At 43.2% G+C, this 21,703-nt stretch overlaps 2 protein-coding genes across 2 annotated transcripts in view; one reads left to right on the plus strand and one right to left on the minus strand.

The window, feature by feature from the left end:
* ANKZF1 (ankyrin repeat and zinc finger peptidyl tRNA hydrolase 1) lies at positions 1 to 17,467 on the plus strand. The gene is made up of 17 exons (XM_029284275.1): positions 1 to 20; positions 1,745 to 1,827; positions 2,905 to 3,022; positions 4,798 to 4,895; positions 5,126 to 5,228; positions 6,191 to 6,384; positions 7,869 to 7,984; positions 9,470 to 9,617; positions 11,114 to 11,336; positions 11,711 to 11,809; positions 12,617 to 12,769; positions 13,796 to 13,891; positions 14,171 to 14,423; positions 14,849 to 14,960; positions 15,303 to 15,470; positions 16,373 to 16,443; positions 16,533 to 17,467. The coding sequence occupies exons 3-17, from the start codon at positions 2,908 to 2,910 to the stop codon at positions 16,651 to 16,653; spliced, it is 2,070 nt and encodes a 689-aa protein (XP_029140108.1). The 5' UTR covers positions 1 to 20; positions 1,745 to 1,827; positions 2,905 to 2,907; the 3' UTR covers positions 16,654 to 17,467.
* Positions 17,459 to 21,703, minus strand: part of GLB1L (galactosidase beta 1 like) — a 12,880-nt gene continuing 8,635 nt past the window's right edge. Inside the window, exons 12-16 of the mRNA XM_015816692.1 lie at positions 21,504 to 21,593; positions 21,217 to 21,330; positions 20,917 to 21,048; positions 19,360 to 19,566; positions 17,459 to 17,780 (exon numbers count right to left, since the gene is read on the minus strand). Of these exons, the coding sequence (XP_015672178.1) occupies positions 17,562 to 17,780; positions 19,360 to 19,566; positions 20,917 to 21,048; positions 21,217 to 21,330; positions 21,504 to 21,593 (762 nt within the window). The 3' untranslated portion in view covers positions 17,459 to 17,561. The remainder of the gene's footprint in view (positions 17,781 to 19,359; positions 19,567 to 20,916; positions 21,049 to 21,216; positions 21,331 to 21,503; positions 21,594 to 21,703) is intronic.

The raw sequence follows: 21,703 nt of genomic DNA on the forward strand, positions 1-21,703 counted from the left end.
CTCTGGCGGGCTGTGCGGAGGTATCAGGGATTGGCTTAGCTGGGCTGTAGAGGAGCCACCGCCTTCCACCACCACCCCGAATAGTTGTGGCACAGGGTAGGAGCGTTGGGTAGTTGAGCCAGAAGGGGGATGGAGGTTGTGCGGATGACAATAGCCGGTTGGTAGTCTGTGTTCAGCAGAGGTGTTTTGAACGTTGCCCCTACGCTTATTCTGTATCTTGATTATAGGGAATGCTAGATAACGTTGATACAAACAGCATGGACAAAGGGATACTTTTTCGACCGGTGTAGTAACAAGGGTAACTCTTCCAAAGATATTCCAGCAATCTTTTTGATTTTGTCCATCTCCTTATCTGCTGTTTCCCCCTATTTTCTATTTATCTCAACCTTGCTAGTTTTAACCGGTCCGACATCTACCAGCATCACATTATGAAACTATGTATATTTCTACTTGTAGATCATTGATTCAAGAGAACAGACTTTTTTTTCCCCTTATTGATTTCTTTATTGATTGGTCCCAGTTTCTGCCAGTTGGAAAGAAAATTTCCAACTCCCATCTCCTTGAGTCCGTTGCTGTTCACCTTGATGACCCACGACTGCTGTGCCAAATCTGCTATGAATCATATTGTGAAGTATGCAGATGACAGGGCAGGGTGGGTCTTATCCGGGATGTCAGTAAAGATGTTTATAGGGAAGAGGTGAAGCTCTGGTGGACTGGTGCAATGAAAGTAACCAGGTTCTAAATGTTGATAAAACAGAGATCATTGTAGGTTTCAGAAGGAGCCGGCATAGTCGTACCCCACTCAGTATCAAGGATGCAACTGTATAGGTGGTCAACTGTATTAAGTATCTGGGGGTGCAGATAACTAACAATCTGAATTGGTCTTTTCACACCTCAATCCTTAGTGAAGCATACAAACCAGCATCTGCATTTCCTGCATCGGATGAGGAGAGCGCATCTCTCTCCTTCTGTCCTGGCCACTTTTTACAGAGACACGATTGAGAGCATTTTAACAAACTGCATCACTGTCTGGTTTGGTGGCAGCAGTGCCTCAGATAGAAAGTCCATACAGATATTGTTAAGGACAGCCAAGAAGATTATAGGAAGTCCACTTCCCATTATTGAGGACACTGCTTATAAGTGCTTCGTGCTTAGAGCTTGAAGCATTGTTAGAGACCCCACACACCCACTTTATGGTCTGTTTCTGTTGCTCCCCTCTGGGAGGATTTTTCAAAGTATTTCTAGCAGGACTACCCAATTCTGTAATAGCTTTGTTCCCTATGCCATCCATCTGGTAAACTTGCAAGATTCGTTTCTCTTGCCATGCACATGTATACATAATCTGAGCTAGACTGCGTTTCTCTGTTCACATAATATATGGGGGTATATGCATAATTATGTATGTATGTCATATTTATGTAGTGTATATTGGAGGTGGTAACTCTTTGAAAGCTATACGCAATGAAGTTTCATTTTAATGTATACTGATTAATGTACACTCAAAGTGACAATAAAATTGTTCTATCCTGTCCTATCCTATCGATCCAGGATTGACTGGCTCTTCTTGCAGTCCACAGTTCTCTTAGAAACTATTTCCACCTCCCTAATTCAAAGATATACCTTTTTTCTTTTTCTCCCTCTCTGCCTTTCACAGTTATACATTATCACTGAAAGATTACAGTATTAACCATTCTTTTTGTTATAGAAATGCTCTTTCATCATGTATGCTTGTCTTTCTCTCTAGGATTAATCCCCCTATACATTTCCAACACGCTGTCAATCTTGAGCCAAGGAAAACATCTCACCTTCATTTCCTCACCATCAGCTGTAAGTTCACTGAGCTGTAAGTTCAACATTATTTACTATTAATCTAAATGTTTTACTTTCCATTTTTATTTTCACAATCAGATTTGTGATATCTGCATTTCTCAAAGGTATTCTGGCACTCCCATTAGTCTGACTGTATTGCATATTCTGATATGGCTTATACAATCAGTGGCCTAATTGTATTCAACAAAAGCAACCACCTCCTCAATTTTTCTTGCTCTCTTCATTATCCATCTTGTTAGTCATCTGATTTCATGACCTGCGTTTTTTGAAACCAGGCTGTTTGTTGGATTTTTATTTCTGTTACCTTAAAATATTGTTCAACCTTTTCCTTCCATTTCTTTTTCAATTTGTTGGTATTCTTAATTGAAATGATTGCTTGTTCTTTCCTGCAACATACATGTAGACCTTGACTTACAACCATTTGCTTAGTGACCATTTGAATGTACTACAGCACTAAAAAAGTGACTTACAACCGATCCTCATACTTAACGATCATTGTAGCATCCCCAATGGTCATGTAATCAAAACAGATGCTTGGCAACTGGTATATATTTACAAAGGTTGCATCGTCCTGGGGTCATGCGATTGCTATTTGCAACTTTCCCACTAGGCTTTTGACAAAATTAATGGGGGAAGCTGGATTTACTTAATGACTGCAGAATTCACTTAACTGCATTGATTAACAACCATGGCAAAAAAGATTGTAAAATCTCAGGCATGACTCATTTAACAACCATCTTGCTCTGTAATGAAAATTCTTGGACCCAATTGTGCAGGCAATCACAACATAGGGTGATTTTAAGCCCTAGCATTTTATAGATCTAAATTCCAAACTCATGATCATTCTGACATTACTCTCAGGATCACTGAACCAACCTACCATATGGAATAGCAGGTTAGGTAAGAATGAAATTAGTAGCTCTAGGCATGTTTCTTCCTGTCCTTTTCGACCCCTAATGGAGGTGAAGAAAGGTAATTTGCCTCACTTTCAGAAGCCCTTGTTGAATTTAAATAACAATTGTCTTTACTATATGTCTGTTCTTGAAATTTGCTGATTATTCTCCCTCTTTTCAGATCATGCAACCTATTGAAACCTTGTCTGTATTTGAGGCTGCTCAGAATACAGTTTTAATGAATGGACTTTGTCTTGTCACTGAATCAACAGAAGATATCACTTCTGTGGCAGTTCCAGGTGCTTAATTTATGGGCAGCAAATGTTATAAATGTGGGTGGGGAGATTTGGCAAATGTTCACTTGTTTACCAGATTCTGATTGTGACAACCATGACTTGCGTGACTGAGAATCTCCATAGACATTTACCAGATTTAAAGTCTTGAGTTTCAAGTTGAAATTGGTTGTGTTTTTCATTTTAGCTTGCATAGATTATCTAAAAAGGTTCTCCAGAATCCCGGATTAGATTCTGCTAGAGTTTGCTAGCCTAATTTTATTTGGCCATAGGTGTGTACTACAAATGAATAACTGACTATTGTTCATATAATGGCTTGTCCTTGCAGAAACCTCATACTTCGGAACATTGTGATATACTTGACATTCTTTGAAGCATTGGCCTATTTTTTCCTGAGGCCATTATCTTGTACATGTTGGATTCAACAGTCTGGATGACCACTAAATGGCTGCAGAGAGGGAAATAGCATTCTAGAATCTGGTTATGTTTAATAGAACAAGTCTTTGAACTAGTCCGCATTATCAAATCCACACCTTGTAATGGTTTGCCGTATAGTTTGACATACAAATTGAATGAAATATAGTCTAGATAGCTAAAAAATTTCTGTGTTGTCCTGAAATTATAGCAGAAAGTATAATTCTGTATGGTTTTCCGGGAAAAAGCTCATTATAATGGATCCTTCCTGGTTAATTCTCAGATATCTCTATTGTATTAAGCATCTTTCTCAAAGCCAATGAAATCATTAGAGTTGACCGTGTGACCTCATTTAGATATAACAGGAAACCACTGTTTTCCCACAATGTTACCGAACCTCGGCCAGCCTTGAGTTTCTATATTTTTTTCCTGTCCTATTTTTGGTCTACCAATTAAAAACATTAGGAACATCTATTTTTAAGATAAACTTACGATATTAACAAAGAATGATTTCCTTAGTTGATATAGGGAGCTGAAGTTAATTATAAATATTAGTTGAAAATAGGAAGCAAATGATCCTTTCAGAGTATTAAAATAAGAGAAATGACACGGAGGAAACAGAAATAAAGCTGAGATACCACCTGAAATCTTCATGAGATTAGTGTACAAATATAATGCATTTGTTTCTTTAGCAACTATTTAAAATTAATTTCTCTTATGTTTTCTACATGGGAATATTGCAATTCAGATTTTGAGAGAATGGATTCAGGCTTACAACTGTATGATTCACTTAACTGTCATAAAACAGTTATAAAATTGGATCTGGACCATTATGACTTATGACCAAAATTCCAGTCCCAATAGTAGTCATAACTCAAGGACTACTTGTATATGAATTCATCTTAGTACCGTATTTTCCGGCGTATAAGACGACTGGGCGTATAAGACGACCCCCAACTTTTCCAGTTAAAATATAGAGTTTGAGCGAGGGGGGGGGGAGAGAAAACTTGATGAGTAATATGCCAAACCACATGTGTAAAGGAATAAAATAGAATGCCCGTATTTTCCGGCGTATAAGATGACTGGGCGTATAAGACGACCCCCGACTTTTGAGAAGATTTTCAGTGTTTAGAAAGTCGTTTTATACGCCGGAAAATACGGTAAGCCAAATGACAGGATTAGATTTTATTAAAAAATCTGTTTTCATTTTAGTTTTAAGACTGGTATAAATCAATTTGAATCACAGATAATGTGTTCCTTTCTGTGACTGAAATGCTGTGCCTTTTTTCAGTGAATTTTTATAAAGACATACATTCATCACATAATTTTGTGTTATTAATGGCCATTTTTTTTTGCTGTTCTTGCAGAGACCAAGGAATTCCAGCACGCTAAATTAACCCTAGAGGTATCAGACCGGATGTATTGCTCTGTTTGTTCAAAGGCTTTTGAGAATCGAGATGAACAGGTAGGCATTATTGCAAGTATTTTCTGTATGAGCAGGGCAGTCTCTTTTACTTCAGCTGAAATCTGGGAATTTTAAATCATTCAGATCATTGCAAAGATAGGCTATGTATTGATGGGAATTGTTTCTATATATAAAGTCATAAAGGCATTTCCGGTTCATTAAGAGTTTTTGCCTATCCGTCACAAGAAATTTAGTTCAATCTTTTGAACTACTTAATTATTTCTATACAGAAGGATCATTATCGGCTAGATTGGCATCGCTTCAACCTAAAACAGCGATTGTTGGGACGTCAGATGCTCACAGCTGAAGAATTTGAAGCGAAGACTCAAGCAGGTGAAGAAAAATAGACAATTAGAGTCATTATTGCTTGAGGATTCTGTTAGTTATTATGATTTCAATCAACTATCTTCTGGCCTAGCAGAAAGATTCTAATAATCCAGGTGGGAAATCATTAACAGATTAATGAAAGTGAATCCTTGGAATCGCCAATTATGTATTTTATTATTTTTTTATCCTACCTTTATTAGTTTATAAGTAACTCAAGGCAGCATACATATATAATACTCCTTCCTTCTCTTGTTTTCCCCACAACAATTCTGTGAGATGGGTTGGGATGAGTGACTGGCACAAAGTCACCCAGCTGGCTTTCATGCCTAAGGTGGGACTAGAACTCTCCTGGTTTCTAGCTGAGTGACTTCACCACTAGACCACTGTGTACAAATTGTTAAACACTATACCGGGGTAGGCAACCTTGGCTCTTTTATGACTCATGGACTTCAACTCCCAGAATTCCTGAGCCAGCATGGCTCAGCTTGGAAACTCTCCCTTTCCCCTCACCATGGGTGGCTCAGGAATTCTGGGAGTTGAAGTCCATGAGTCATAAAAGAGCCGAGGTTGCCTACCCCTGCACTATACCAATTATCATGATCAGAAACTATATTTCAATAGATGTAGACTAAAAATAGCACTTATCTTTTTTGCCGCCCTATTCTATTCAATTTGATTATCTAATATTCTATATCATTATAGTGTTTGAATCCTTTTTATTTGATTTTAGTGAAATTTCTGCTGAGATAATATATAGGGATGTTTAATGCTTTAGATCAAAAAGTCATTTTTACCCATCTAAAATCTTTAGAAGGAAAACTTAAAGCATCAAAGCATCAAAGCATCAATTTGGAGTAATTCTTTAGCAGAAGCTCTTTGGATTTTGGAGAGAGCAAAAACAAAAAACTTCCAATGATGATATTTCTAGCTTGGTTATCTCCCCCCCCCCCCCATTGCCTTGTATGCAGATGACGTTTCCAGTATCTCTGGTTCTGATTCCAGTGACTGTGAGTCAAATAGTGAATCTGAATCACAATCTTGTCTGAACGGTGAAAGAAAAGGAACCGGCTACTGCAATCCACGCTCTCAGCACGTATTGTTCAGAAACTCTGAAGCCCAACTCATTTCAGTCTTTCGCTGTGTACTGCTAAACACTACAAAGGTATGTCAGAAAACACTATGGCTAAGAGCCTACTCGGTCTTGCTCTGGCTTCTTCCTCTTTTAATCACTAGTTGCCCATTAGCAAATGAAGCATGTAGCTTTTCAGCTGTAAAACACAAAAGGACACACGTTGGACGTCCCGTCCAGGTTTTAAGAAGTACAGTGTGTGCGGCAGTATCATTAACTGTGGTTGTTTTTTTTTCACCTAGTTTTCTGTTTTCATAGGCTACAACAGTGATGGCGAACCTTTTAGAGACCCAGTGCCCAAACCGCAACCCAAAACCCACTTATTTATCACCGGGTGCCGGGTGGGCGTGGCCACGGTGGTCATGTCAGACTGGGTGTGTGGGGGCAGGGTGGTGGGGGCCAGTCCCTCGCTATCTGCGGCGCAAGGCACGCGTGCCCACAGAGGGCTCTGAGTGCCACCTCTGGCACGCGTGCCATAGGTTCGCCACCACTGGGCTACAACCTCCCTTCCGAGCATTTTAAGTCTCTGACTAATATTATCTATCTGAAGTTGCTCTTAAATTTCGATTCTTGTGGCTAATACGTTAGAATACAGGTATTCCTCATTCAGCAAGCACGGTTAGGATTGGCAGCTTGATCATTAAGCAAAGTGGTTGCTCAGTGAAAACGTAACTTCATCTTTCCTTTGCTTTACAGACCTGTAAAAGTCATAAATGTAATGATTAAAGTTACTTTTTCATCACTGATGTAACTGAACGGTTGGTAAACAAAGGCAGTTGCTAAATGACGATTACCAGTATCTCTTTTCAATTGCTCTAGACCAGGGGTAGGCAACCTTGGCTCTTTTATGACTCGTGGACTTCAGCTCCCAGAATTCCTGAGCCAGGATGGCTCAGCTTGGAAACCTCTCCCTTTCCCCTCAGCATGGCTGGCTCAGGAATTCTGGGAGTTGAAGTCCACGAGTCATAAAAGAGCCAAGGTTGCCTACCCCTGGTCTACTCTTTTGGTTGTGATTTTTCTCTGCCAGCTTATTTCTGACAGGGCTGTTTATGAACTAAAAACATGTTTTGTTTTAAGCTTGGAACCAAATGGTCCTTTCAAAACCATTATGTTGGCTATGTTTCAACAAAGCAATATTTGAATAGGTTGAATGTCCCATGTTTTCCCACTTTGCAATTTTCCCTCACTGAAATGATTTCTCCCTGCTCACAGTTACAGTTTCCTATGAGAGATTTTTTTTTTTCCCCCCCTGTGTGGTGAATGGTTGCAGTTTTCCAACTTCCCATGTTCTTCTGTGGAAAAGAACATCTTTTTGGGATTCACTATTTTTTTAATTTTTTTTGTATTTATGCTGCTTGGAAATGCAGAATTTCCCTATCGTACATAAAAACCTTAACATTCTCTGCAGACCAAGAATATCCTAAAGATCCCTAAAGAACAGCCAGTTTGCGAGTGTTTGTGTGTGTTTTGCTCAGTTTGTAGCCTTTCACTAACTGAAGAGATTGCTGTATCTCCAGGGCAGTTTGGAAGAGACTGGAGACCTAGTGACTTCCCTTCAGAGGCAGAACCCCAGAACCTCCTGGGTTATCCTGATGGCTGGTGGAGGTCACTTTGCTGGAGCTGTTTTTCAGGGGTAAGAAATGGAGGGTCTAGCTCAGTGATGGCGAACCTTTTAGAGACTGAGTGCCCAAAAACTGGCCCCGTCCCAGCTCCACCCCCTGCCCCGCCCCCACCCCTCCAGGGCCCGCCGATCATCCAGGCAGCCCAGCAGCGCCATGGTGGCCACACCCTCTGCCTGCGCCCCGCAGCATCAACTGTGCGCGATGGAGTGTGAGGGTAGTGTCTTGTCTACGCTGCCTGGCTGCCATGTCCTTGGCTGTGCTGCTCCGCGTGGGCCACGCTCGGGGGCGACTCTCCTCCAGGGGAGCTGCTGGTGAGGGGGTCACGGGGGAGGCAAGACTGGGGCAACGGCACGTGTGCCCACAGAGAGGGCTCCGAGTGCCACCTCTGGCACCTGTGCCATAGGTTCGCCACCACTGGTCTAGCTGTCTTCTCTGTACTGTAAATCGGATCTGTTAGAAGGCTGAAGGACACTATGCCCTTGCTCATGCCTAACACTAAACCATTCTTGGTTTAATTTTCACTCAGGTTGTTTGGCTTGTTCTATAAATCATGTACTGTTTATTCAGGGATGGTTGGGTGGATGGAGATAAGATGATAAATAGACAGACAGACAGACAGACAGATCTGTACTGCATGTGGACATATGGACACTGGCTTAGCTTTTTCTGAAGCAAGAAGAATGATAAAAAGAAAGGAAATTCCTCGGGTAAGCAACAAATATGAAAATTCTCCCTGGATGGAAGAATCCTTCTCCCCCCTCAAATTCTTGGTTATCACTCTTACAACATTTCTCCTGGGGGTTCAACCAATGAAAATGAAAGAAACCCAGTTTCACTTCTTGTGGCCCAGGATTTCAGAAGTAATTTAAAAAATTTGATCAGATAATAAGGGAAGGCTACGTAATTAGTTTGAATTAGGGACTATAGATATTCTTTTTCTTTTAAATGCAACATTTTGTAGCAAAAAAAAACCCCTCTAAAAGTTGCTTTGCATGTATGCATGCATCCTCATATATACAGCAACACTTGAGTTACAATTCATTCCTTTTTTGCTTAGACCCAATAATTGGAATTAACTATATGGTATCTATTTCCTTCAGGCAAATATTACAGTGTTTGTACAGGTTAGCAGAGAGGGATGAAAGTATTAAAAGAAGACAGAATCTACTAAGTTTCTGTAACAGGGGAGCTGCCACTGTGCCTCTTGTCAAGATGCCTTTCCTTTCATTGCAGGCTGTCTCTGATAAAATGTGGGGAAATAGCATAAGCTTCCAGGCTAGCATTGATGTGGATGTCATGGCAATTCACATAAGGGAGAGAATTGATGGAAGAGGGGATGGTAAACACTTGTATATTTTACACATTTGTGTAGCAAAGGAAGATATCCCATTATCTGTCTATCTGAGAACTAGAACCTGAATTCATTTCATTGTGTAGTTTCTTAATGGTACCAAGTGTTTACTTCTGCTGAAGGCTTATATTCTCTTTGTTCTCAGGAATGAGATATTGGCACACAAAACTTTCCATCGATACACTGTGCGAGCTCGACGAGGTACAGCCCAAGGAGTGAGGGATGGTCAGGGGACAATGCCAAAATCTGTTGGTGCCTCATTACGGCGTTACAATGAGGCTGCTCTCCTTAAAGTAAGTCTGCAACTAAGAGGAAACCTGCAAAGTGAAAGCTTTCAAAAGGTCTTGGATCCTTCCTGTGGCCCTATTTCAGAGTGAATTGTCTTCATGGAGGAAAAAAAATAATTTTGTGGGCCAGTCTAGATTCTTCTTGCGCATAGCAAAATAATGGAATATAAAGAAAGATGGATTGTTACAGCTTGGTTATATGGATTCATCTTTTTGCAGTTTCTGCATATTAGTATGCTTTTTGCCAGAACACTTGAACTGTGTCTACATTCCTGTCAGCCTTTCAAGATAGTCCAGGCAAGAAGCACAAATCATCATTACTAACTTTATTGTGAGCTTACAGTAACAGAATCCTGCCAGGTCTGAAAGTACTTTCCTCCCCTCCTTTACTTTAACTTACTAGAAAATGAGAGAGGTTCCCTCCTGAGACACTTCCCACACCCCTTTTCCTTCTGTGGGCTGTGATACCTCTTGCGTAATAGTTATCTAGGCCAGGGCTTTTCAACCTTTTCACCCATTGTACCACTTTTAGGATATGGCAGTATCCGAGTACCACCAGTCGCCTAGCAAGGTGTCAAAAAATGACCCCCCCCAAAGGAAAAAAGTGATAAAGTACAGATTGTCCTCGACTTACAACAGTTCGCTTAGTGACTGTTTGAAGTTACAATGGCACTGAAAAAAGTACCCCCCAAGCCACAGCCGAGCAAGACACCTGCCTGCCCACCCGGCGGCGCTCTTCCTCCTGTCCGAGGTTTTCATTGTGAGCATTTCTGTTGAGGATTGGCAGCGGGGGTGGGGTGGGGGGTGTTTGGTTTTTATTCCCCCCATCTGCTGGGTGGTTGCAACAGGTTTTGGTCACTTCACATGACCCTGGGACACTGTGACCGTCATAAATATGAATCAGTTGCCAAGCATCTGAATGTAAATCACGAGACCCTGGAGATGCTGCAACATTCCAGCTGATTGGTGCTTCTTCAGGGCTCAGCAGAAGCACCAGGATCAGCGCCCAGCTCCAGCTGGAGCCTGGTGCTGATCCTGGCACTTCCACTGAGCCCTGACAGTCCCGAAGAAGCGCCGATCAGCTGGAAAGCTACACTGATCGTGGTGCTTCCACTGAGCCCTGACAGCCCTGCAGCTCCAGCTATCTGTTGCTCAGGCTTGTGCGGCGCTGCCACCGGTTCAGCTCATTCCCCTCCCCCGCTACCACTTTTCTAGGATGGTCGCGTACCACCTGCCAGGTGCCAATGTACCACAGGTGGTACCTGTACCACTGGTTGAAAAGCCTTGATCTAGGCTGTAGCTCTTCCTCCTGCTTACAAGATCATGGTCACAGACCATTACAATTCCCTCTCTGACATTAAAAAAAGGTTCTGTGGAAGAAGAAAGTCCCTGGAATCTCTTGAATCACATTTTGCGTCGAAGCTGCAAACCCTGCTGCTGCACTGGCTCACATCCATATTGAATATTGTGCGTGAGTTGTTTCCCCTTGTCCTTTTCTACAGGATATTCAGGAGCTGCTAACAAGCTGGACAAGTTATTTAAAAGAAGCAGAGTGCATCTTCCTTCGTGCTCCGCACAATAACCAAGCTCCCTTCTTCAGCAGCAAGCTTGGCCCTCTCCAGCGAGGGGACCCGCGTATTCGGCGTATTCCTTTCAGCACCCGAAGAGCCACCTTCCGTGAGGTGGGACGGGTCCATGGGACTTTAAGCAGCCTGCTGGTATATGGTGAGCTGTCATTTAATTTTTCTCCGTTGTTGGCTTGGCTTTTAGCCCTTAAAAGATCATTTTTTTGGTCTGTAATGCATCAAATCATTAAACTTTCTCTAGATTGATTTCTTTCTTTATTCCCTTCAGCCCCACCCAAAGACTTGTAATTGTACCCTAAAAGCTTTGCAAGTAGTTTTCTTAGTCTTATCTTAGCACATTGGTGTTCTGTCCTAACCCATTCTGTGTTTTGCTCTTGTATGTTTTCCATTCTATTACAGAAATTTAGCCCAAGACTATGCCACTGAGCTGCTGTTGGAAGTGTAATCTCAAATTGAGCATTTCAAGGGGAAAGAAACAAGTAAATTAAAATTACATTCTGATTTTTTAAATAGGAAATAATACAACAGTGGCAGATCTGACGAATTCTCCTCGGAAGACCTGGAAAAAAGTAGCTCATAAAGATGAAGCACCTACAGAGCCTTCTGGCACTAGTGAGTAGGACAGCCATTTTGAAGCTGAAGCAATACATTGTTATTCCTATTCTATCGCCTGTCCTGGCCAGTGTAGATTTCTTCTGCATCCTTTCTTTCTGACTTCTAGTTTACAGAATGAAAAGAGTATTACAGGTGTTGAAGTTAACAATATGCAGGGGATTTTTTCCTGGAATGGTTGGTAGCTTAATGAGAAGCCCTTGAAGGAAAATGTTTCAGACAGCATGGAGTTTACTAATGTATAGGGCATTGGTGGCGAACCTATGGCACGCGTGCCAGAGACGGCACTCAGAGCCCTCTCTATGGGCACACGTGCCGTTGCCCCAGCCTTGCCTCCACCCGTGACCCCCTCACCAGCAGCCTCCCTGGAGGAGAGTCGCCCCTGAGCGTGACCCACATGGACCAGCGCAGCCAAGGACATGGCAGCCAGGCAGCGTAGACAAGACTCTGCCCTCACACCCCATCATGCAGGGCATGGGCAGAAGGCGTGGCCGCCATGGCGCTGCTGGGCTGCCTGGGCGATCTGCGGCGGGCCCTGGAGGCGGTGAGTGGCCCTGTGGGCAGGCAGGGTGGGGCGGAGTGGGGGCGGGGCATGGGGTGGAGTGGGGGCAGGGCCAGTTTTTGGGCACTCAGTCTCTAAAAGGTTCGCCATCACTGGTATAGGGTGTGATCATAGCAGACTTTAATAATGGCTGATGGCATACAGGTGGATAGTTAAAACAACGAATGGAGCCAGTTCTTTCTCTTTCCCCTCTCCCCATTCTCATCGGGAAATGAGAAGATTGAGCTGTGCTTTTTTTTAAACAGTCTCTGCAGCAAGGACAGAGGAGGAAGAAGAAGTGGGGGAAGAAAATCTGGAACTGGTGGAGGAGACAGTAAATTTATTGGATTTACGTGAATTTGAGGTGACGCCAAAACAGAATCGTAAAAAGAGGAGGAGGAAACCCAAGACACTGCCAAGTAAGTGATTGAAATAGTGAGCCTGCTTTTAGCAAACCTGTTAGGTTTATTTCTTTGTGGAATGATCTTCCAAGGATTGCAAGCAGGACTATAGAACTAGATCAGGGATGTCAAACTCAATTTCATTGAGGGCTGCATCAGCATTGCGGTTGCCCTCGGGGGGGGAGTGGGGGGGCGGCCTACTGGGTGGGCGTGGATGGAGTGGGTGTGGCCTACTGGGTGGGTGTGGCCAGCTCTACATTCACATCAAGGGTGCCTGTGGGGGCCTGGGCAGGAGTGGGGCAGATCTGAGGGTCTCTGGCAGAAGGGGGTGGGACCAGGGCAGAGCCCATCAAACCGGATATGTAAAGTAGGCGAGGGCCATTTGCTGGCCACTTCCAGGCAATGGTGCATTTCTTCATTCCTCACAAAGGGTGACACCTCCCCAGCATGCACCCAGGGGGTGGGGCCGACGCGGCAGGGGCTGTTTCCAGACGGCCTTGTGGAGCTAAGACTGAATGTGTTTCAGCATAGATGGCTACCACAAAATTGTACATTGGCTCCCGGCCAGCCTGGGCCAGGGCCAAGGCAGCAGAGGCCGTTTCCTCACTGTTTCCAGGATGGCTTCGCGGGCCACATGAAACCACTTCGTGGGCCGCATCCGGCCCCCGGGCCTTGTGTTTGACATGTCTGAAGTAGATTGACTTTTTGGCAGCTCCTTCTTTTCATAGTCTTGCATACTGAGACAAGGAGCCAATGAACTAGGTTCTGGGCAAAGAGTCTGCTAAGAGGTTGGTGGTATCTTGAAACATCATCTGAGTCTTCTGGAGTAGAAGATACTCTGTGACTTTCAGATGTTGCTGAGCTGCAATTCTTGATTTCCCCAGCCAGTATGGCTAGTGATGAGGAAAGTTAGAATTTAGCAGGTATAACTAAATCCCAGGTATAACCTCATGTTTTAAAATCCTACTGGTGCTAAAATATTAGGCAAGGATTTAAGAGGACTGATTAAAATCAGGGAATCTTCTACTATGTGTTCTGAAACAGAGTCTAACATGGAGACTTCAGGAAGTGTTGAACCCAATACGTCAGTATGTAGAGGACTAGAGTCAGCTGAGGTCCAAGAACAGCAAGAGTCTCAAGGTACGTTTGGGAGCACGTGTGGGATAACATGTACATTATATAGTCTTCCAACTGGCCATCTTGGCCTTTATTCTAGACTATGATCCTGTGCTGGCAGGTTGGATTTGCAGCTAGATGCTTTTGGATGTGGGGTGGGGGTAGTTTTTTGTATGTTGTTTTGTACTGATGTTTTTGTGTTAGCTGCTTGGAAGCACTTTTTATGTGATGGGCAGCTATATAAACCCCAATCTTCCAAATAATAATCTCAGATGTATCTGAAAGCCTTTCTCTTCCTCCCAGATGCTCCCAGCACAACTGTGCAAGATGCCTTATTCACAGCATGCAAAATGGGAGACATGGGAGCCCTACAGCATCTTCTGGGAACGGCTGATAACACAACCGATAACAGTGAGCACAGCGATAGAGTCACAAAACAGTTGCTCAACGCACCCCTGGATGAGAGTGGCTGGACTGTTTTGCACGTGGCAGCAGCAGCAGGAAGAGCTGCAGTTGTGCGGCTCTTGTTGGAGAGTGGGGCTGACCCTGCCATCAGGTAATGTCCATCAAGTGAGGGATACATTGAGGCCTGAGTTAGCCACCGTCTTAAACTGTATTTAGTCTCTACATGGGGTCTGACTTGCAAACCTAGCAATAAGCAGTTGAAATAAGCAACAATAAGTTCTTCTGCCGCATCTCTGCCAGTGTCTTAGTTTCTCTTCCAGTCGCTATGGGGTCCAGGACTTTCATAAATATAAGGAATTAATATTTTACAACAGCCAAGGTATTCAAAATTGTTTTGACATATTTACATGGAAGTTTTAAGTCTTCTGAGTAGCAGACTAGAAGAGAGTTGTTCTATTTCATAGCTGGAAAGGTTTTCGCGTCTCTTTGTCTCAGCAATGATTATCCTGAAGGGACTCCTTTTTGTAAGGGTTCTATGACATTTGTTTGATAAAGCGCCACTATTTTATACTCCAGGGACAGCAAAGAACAGCCGCCCTACTGTGTGTCTACCAATAAGCAAACCCGTAATGAATTCCGTAGATTCATGGGTGAACATCCAGAGAGATACGACTACACCCAGGCTCAGGTGAGTGGAAGCAAGGTCTAGACCAACTTAGTCGGGGAGGAATGATGGGAGTTGACATCCATCAGCTAAAGGGCCACCCATTATTTGCCCATTAATGAAGGTCATCTTTAGGTATGGAGAACTTTAAACGTTTGCTTCAGTTGCCCAATCTAGATTTTTGTCTAAGAAGCATTCATAAGGTGATGGGGAGGAAAGCCTTGCGCAGGATATAAAGAAGATTAATGTCCTCTTTAGGACCATCTCTCTCTCCCTCCCTCTCTCTCTCTCTCCCTCTCTCTCTCTCTCTTTGCTATTGGGATCTCCTCCTGTTCTACTTGATTCACACATGCAGTCTAACCACAGGTGCCTGGCCCTCTAACTGCAGAAATGGAAGCCAAACAGGCAGAACGCCGACGAGCACAGAAAGCCCTACGGAAGCAGCGAGAACGAGAAGAACGTGAAGCACAATTACTTCTTGAGCAAGAACAGGAAGAGAAAAGACGGTTTGCCCTGCTCAGTGATCGTGAGAAGGTCAGGGGCTTAAAGTGGCTTTAAAAGGGATAGCATTTCTCGTTCTGCTGCAATATAGCAATAGCACCTAGACTTATATACTCTACAGCACGCTCTAAGCCAGGCATGTCAAACTCGCGACGTTACGTGACGTATCGGGACTTTTCCCCCATTACCGGCAATGGGGTGGGTGCAGTTTTGGCATGACACATCCGGCCCGTGGGCCGGCAGTTTGACATGCCTGCTCTAAGCAGTTTACAGGGTCAGCATATTGCCCCCAGCAGTTTGTTACACCCATGTAACACTGCTACTCTGTAAGTTATTTTGGCTTCCAATAAGATTCAATAGGATTTGAGGTTCTGCTTATCACCTATGAAGCTCTACATGGCCTAATAGTAGTAAACTTGCAGGACTACCTTCTCCAAAGAACATCTGCCCATCCCACATACTCCCATAGAGAGAGAGCATGCCCCAGGTTCCCTCTTTTAAATTTTGCCACCTTATGGAAACTAATACTGTAAGCGTCCCTTTTGGATGGCTGCCTCTGTGCTCTGAAACAATTCCCCCACCTGCTCAAACAACAGGCCCTGGGATGAGGCTTTTTCCATGGACAAAGTTAAGTTTTGATTGTTTTTTTTTATATTGTGCTTAGTTGCCATTTTATATTTATAAATTGTGTTTGTTAGCATTATATGGTTCTTTTAGTTTATTTTTTTTATGTTTTATGTTGCTTAGAGTCACATTATGTTGGGTGGCCTTATAAATCCAGTAGGTTCTAATAGATTAGAGATGTAGGAAATTCTTTTATAGTTTGACATAATGTCCAAATTTTTCAATCAACCTTTTGAGACTGTTTATGCATTGAACTTCATACAGAAATATGACCTTTGGCGATGGTTCCTAATTGTTTGTTTTCACTTTAGCGTGCTCTGATGGCTGAGAGGAGATTTGCTTCCCAATTAAAAGACTCTGGTGCATCTTTGACCAACACCAGGTATTTTGGGAGAATGGGGACTTCCTGAGAACTATTCTTTTGTGTAAAAAAAACAACAACACATGATTTTTCATCTTTTCTGTCCACAGACGCTGCTGGTTTTGTGGGGAATCTCTGCTGGGTTGCATTCCTTTCCATTACCTCGATTTCTCCTTCTGCTCCACAAATTGTCTTCAAGCCCATCGACGAGGGAAAACTGCCCCATCCTAGCTGGAGGTTTTGCTTTGGCATCAAGGGACTGTGCTACAATAGAAATCCCAGGACTGTTGTCGCTTTAGAATGATGAGAGATTAAGCACAGCAGGGAAGTCACAAGTAATTATCTCCAAGTACTTCACAGGAGACTAATATGGACCGCTGTTATTTGAGAAATGAACTTTTTTTTGTAAGAATGTAGGCTTTTCAATTTGAAACTAGATTTAGGAATTGGTTAAAAAGAGCAGCCTCTCTCCCCAGATATGTTGGACCGGCCCCACTGGAATTCACTGCTGACTGGGAGTTCTGTAGGTTAAGAATTGTAATACATATTTGCTGTGCAGGTTAAAGACGACTATTTTAGGGAGTAACTGAACAAACATCATAGATAACAAAAATGGAAGAATCCTGGAGCGCTTTTTTTTTTTACCTAATGCTATTTGATTATCTCTTAGCTAGTACTTTCATAAGCAGCAATAGATGTCTTAAGAATCAAGATAAACCCATGATCTATTTAATATAAAGCACAAAGAACTTTACATCTGTTCCTATGTTTAAATGTGCCTTATCCCCAAGTATGTCTTGTGCTTACCTGATTCATCCTACTTTCACTGAACTTTGGCAGCTTCCAATTTCAACTCTCTCTTTGATACTGGAATGCCAAGAATGGATTACAGTGCTATGCCAGGTGCCTGCATTTTTAATTTGGTGACGAGCATTATCCACCCTGAGCACTTATACAGCGTCAACTTCAATTAATATTGAAAGACTTGATCTCCAGATAACTGTAGTTTACTTGGCTTGTTCATTACAACTTAAGCTACAGTCCGATACTTTATTCATTTGATTCTTACAAGACAGTGATTTCAATATATTTCTTTTGCCACGGGTCTCAGCAGTGTCATAATTGGATAGTATTTCCAGCTACTTCATGTCCTTTTGAAAGAAGCTAGAAGTGTCATTGAGAACGGGACGGTCAAGAAAAAGTACCTTTGGGTTTGATGGTGCATTCTGCAATTCCAGCACTACAATAGTGTTGAGAACTGAGGTATTGAGGAGAAAGCCAGGCACAAAGAGGGTTTGCTGGGGTCCACGAACTGGCCAGAAACGGCCCAGGTTAAAACCATTGATCCAGATCTGGCCCTAGTTAAAAACATAAAAGTGATTTTTATAAAATAGTACTTCCATCTTTATTTGGGCACCGCAAGAGACTACAGCAGTGTTTCTCAACCTTGACAATTTTAAGGCATGTGGACTTCAACTCCCAGAATTCCACAGCCAGCAATGCTGGCTGTGGAATTCTGGGAGTTGAAGTCCACATGCCTTAAAATTGTCACGGTTGAGAAACACTGGACTACAGCATTGATTTCATAATCTATCCAAAGCCAGAAAGATCACCTATGGCAAGGGAAAGTTCAGAAGGCTTAGCAGTTAATTCTGTAAATGTGCGGATTACAACTCTATATATAACAATAGGAAGACATAAATTTAGATGGTAAATAGCGATTATTCTTATTCATGTAATTATCATGTAATTTGAAATACTGAATGCATTTTATAAAAGTGTGTAGGGGCAACCAGCAAACACATTAATCTACACCAGAGTTCCCCAACCTTTCTGGCTTTGTGGACTGGCCGGTGGGGAGTGGGGGGGGAGAGGGAATGGTTCCACACCCGCACAAATGGAGTGTGCACACGTTCACCCGCTGCTTGCGCACGCCCACTTGCTACTTCTGCAGCCTGGTTCCAAACAGCTCAAGGCCCAGTAGTGGGGAGCGGTCAGGGGGGATGGGGACCTCTCTTCTACACAGTGCTAAAACCAGTAAATCTTTATGTTATTAACCCTAACCCCAGCATGGTTCTATAAAGTAACTCTTGTTAGTTGCAAAGTCTTGTCCGACCCATCGCGGCCCCATGGACAACGTTCCTCCAGGCCTTCCTGTCCTCTACCATCTTCTGGAGTCCATTTAAGCTCACGCCTACTGCTTCAGTGACTCCACCCAGCCACCTCATTCTCTGTCGTCCCCTTCTTCTATTGCCCTCCATCTTTCCCAGCATTGGGCCCTTCTCCAGTGAGTCCTTCCTTCTCATTAGGTGGCCAAAGTACTTGAGTTTCAGCTTCAGGATCTGGCCTTCTAAAGAGCAGTCAGGGCTGATCTCCTCTAGGACTGACCAGTTTGATCGTCTTGCAGTCCAGGGGACTCGCAGGAGTCTTCTCCAGCACCATAGTTCAAAGGCCTCAATTCTTTGTCGCTCAGCCTTTCTTATGGTCCAACTTTCACAGCCATGCATTGCAACTGGGAAAACCAGGGCCTTGACTATACGTACTTTTGTTGGCAGGGTGATGTCTCTGCTTTTTAGTATGCTGTCTAGATTTGCTCCCCAGGAGCAAGCGTCTTTTAAAGTAACTCTATTTAGCGGTTTAAATGACATAAGACATTTTTTGGCACCATGTGACGTTTTGTCTTTCCTGTTCCGTATTTTGACCTTCATGGCCACTTAATTTTGATAATCTTAAAATGGCGAAAAAAGGCAAACTTTTTACTTACAAACTAATTCTTGAACTGCCTGTAATTATACAGTGCTTAATGGGTAAGTGTAGTAAAAAAGCTACCGCTAGCAATCTGGATCATTGACGCTCCATTGCCAAAACAATGAGATGAAGCAAAGAAATCCCCTGGTTGCCCAATGGGAGACAAAATTGTGTTCAGGATTGCTATACCTTGCTCCACCCTGGAAACTTCACATAGGTGTCATAGTTGATACCAGGTGTTTTGAAGACCCCAGTATAGAAAGCAGGTCCTGCTGTGTTATTGCTTCGTGGGACATATGGAGGCCATTCTTGGGCCACAGCTGAGTCAATATCCAGTGGATAGATGAGCCAGTCACTTAGAACAATGGAACCCAAAGTAACATTGTGAGTCAGGCCCTGGGCAAAGAAAAGAAAAGAAAAGTACACTAAGATGTGAAAAGAATAGCATACACCTGGCTTTTAATCTGTAGTCCAGTGGTTCTCAACCTTTTTAATGCCGCGACCCCAACCGGTCGTAAGTCGAGGACTAAACCGGTCGTAAGTCGAGGACTAAACCGGTCGTAAGTCGGGACTAAACCGGTCGTAAGTCGGGGACTAAACCGGTCGTAAGTCGAGGACTACCCAACCAGTCCTAAGTCGAGGTCTTTCCCTGCCCGGGAGCGCCGCACATGCGTGGTTCCGCCCCCTGCGCCGGCCGAGGCGTAGCTGGCAAGCGGCAAAGACGGAGCAGGCCGACCACCAGCTAGCCCAGCCCAAGGGAAGTAAGGCACCCGCCGGAAAAGGGGAAAAAATGGCGGACAAAAAAAATGGCGGACAGCCTTGCTTGGCGACCCCCGTGAAATGGTCGATCGACCCCAAATGGGGTCCCGACCCACAGGTTGAGAACCACTGCTGTAGTCCTCTTGTGAGAAAAGGGTTGGGTGGGTCCTGCTGATAGGCAAAACTATCAGCTATTATCTGTAAGGAGCTGGTCATTTTTCCTGCAACAGGATTATTTAGGTTTTTTTTTCCTCCCTTAAAGCTGAAATAAAACTATTCAAGCAACTAATAAAAGTTACATCAGAACTTGCAATAATTAAAAATGAGTTCATCATACTTCTGTTTTACAGCTCATTTTCACAAAGAGTGCCTAATATTCCAAGTCCCCCCAAAAGTCCCCAATTCTTTCAAATGACTTTAGTTGCTGCTTATTACCTAGAACAGTGGTGGCGAACCTATGGCACAGGTGCCAGAGGTGGCACTCAGAGCCCTCTCTGTGGGCACGCGCGCCGTCGCCCCAGTCCTAGGCCTTCAGCTGGGTTTTATAAAACCTTTTCGCTTTAGGCCTCCGCCGCCATATGCAAAAAAAAGGTGCAATCAATCAGTCAATTTCAACTTCTCGCGGGGAAAAAAAAGATCTTGCAAAGTTGGAATTGATTGATTGAACTTTTTAGTCCCACCCAGTCTGCTGTTACCACCACAGCCACGCCCACCCAATGGGCCACGCCCACCCAATGGGCCACACCCACCCAATGGGCCACACCCATCTGGCACCCGACGATGCATAAGTGGGTTTTGGGTTGCAGTTTGGGCACTCGATCTCTAAAAGGTTCGCCATCACTGATCTAGAAACTGCTTACTGTTCTGGAAAATACTTAACTTTGAAGTGTGATAATGTAGCTGTCTAGAGTCCATCCCAATCCAATGTACCTCTATGAGTAAAAGTGTAAGCACTACTCTTTCACCAGCAGTGCTCTCTTGCAGTACCTTAAAGTCACTGTTATTTGCTCCAAAATTGATATGACCCATGCTCTCCACCAGCAAGTCCAATGAATCTCCTAGCTGGCCAGTTATATTGATGGCGTTCACTCTGTCTCGTTCCAGTGTCCCTTTATATTCCTCAAGGGAGAAGGAATAAAGGATTAACAATTGAATAGCACTTGCAGAACTGAAGCAAAACCCCCATATCACTCAGCAGCCTCAAGCAATCACTATGGGAACCAGGGACATTTTTCCCCTGGCAGTTAAACGCCTGTACCATACAAATGTCTCCACTTTCCAGCTTACTCCATTAAGTAAAACGTAGGCAAGGTCATGGGTCCCATTTTCAAGGACAGAGAGAAAAACAGGCTGTAGGATGTCATCTGGAAGAACAGTACGGTACAACATAAAGCCATGGGTCTGAAATATAAAATGAAAACTAATGCAAATGTGGACTGCAATCCAAATGCTAAATAGACAAGATCAAAAGAGAATTTTTTTTTTAAAGCCCCTCTTGAGTTTTCTTGAATTTTCTAGCGGAACTATTCTTAGCTTCCCTTTTTGATGTCACAGAATCTTGTTTCACTTCTTACCTGCTTCAGAGCCTCAAAAGTGAGGGGGAAGGAAGAATGGAATGGTAGGCCAGGGGAGAGAAGACTTAGAATATCCAAAAAGGCCACACACTGCAAGAAAAAAAACTGAAATTGTATTTATGCTATTTAAAAAGTAAGATACAAAAACGTATTTTCCCCAAATCATTTTCCATTAAAAATATCAGATATTATTACAAATT

This window comes from Protobothrops mucrosquamatus, unplaced genomic scaffold (genome assembly GCF_001527695.2).
Source record: "Protobothrops mucrosquamatus isolate PMUCROS unplaced genomic scaffold, P.Mucros_1.0 scaffold481, whole genome shotgun sequence".
Taxonomy (NCBI): Eukaryota; Metazoa; Chordata; class Lepidosauria; order Squamata; family Viperidae; genus Protobothrops; species Protobothrops mucrosquamatus.

Excerpts from the sequence above, each read along its gene's own strand:
- ANKZF1 (XM_029284275.1), top strand. The coding sequence starts at position 2,908 with ATGCAACCTATTGAAACCTTGTCTGTATTTGAGGCTGCTCAGAATACA. Across the intron at positions 5,229-6,190 it reads TGAAGCGAAGACTCAAGCAG|ATGACGTTTCCAGTATCTCT; the intron begins GTGAAGAAAAAT and ends CCTTGTATGCAG. Across the intron at positions 12,770-13,795 it reads GAAACCCAAGACACTGCCAA|AGTCTAACATGGAGACTTCA; the intron begins GTAAGTGATTGA and ends GTTCTGAAACAG.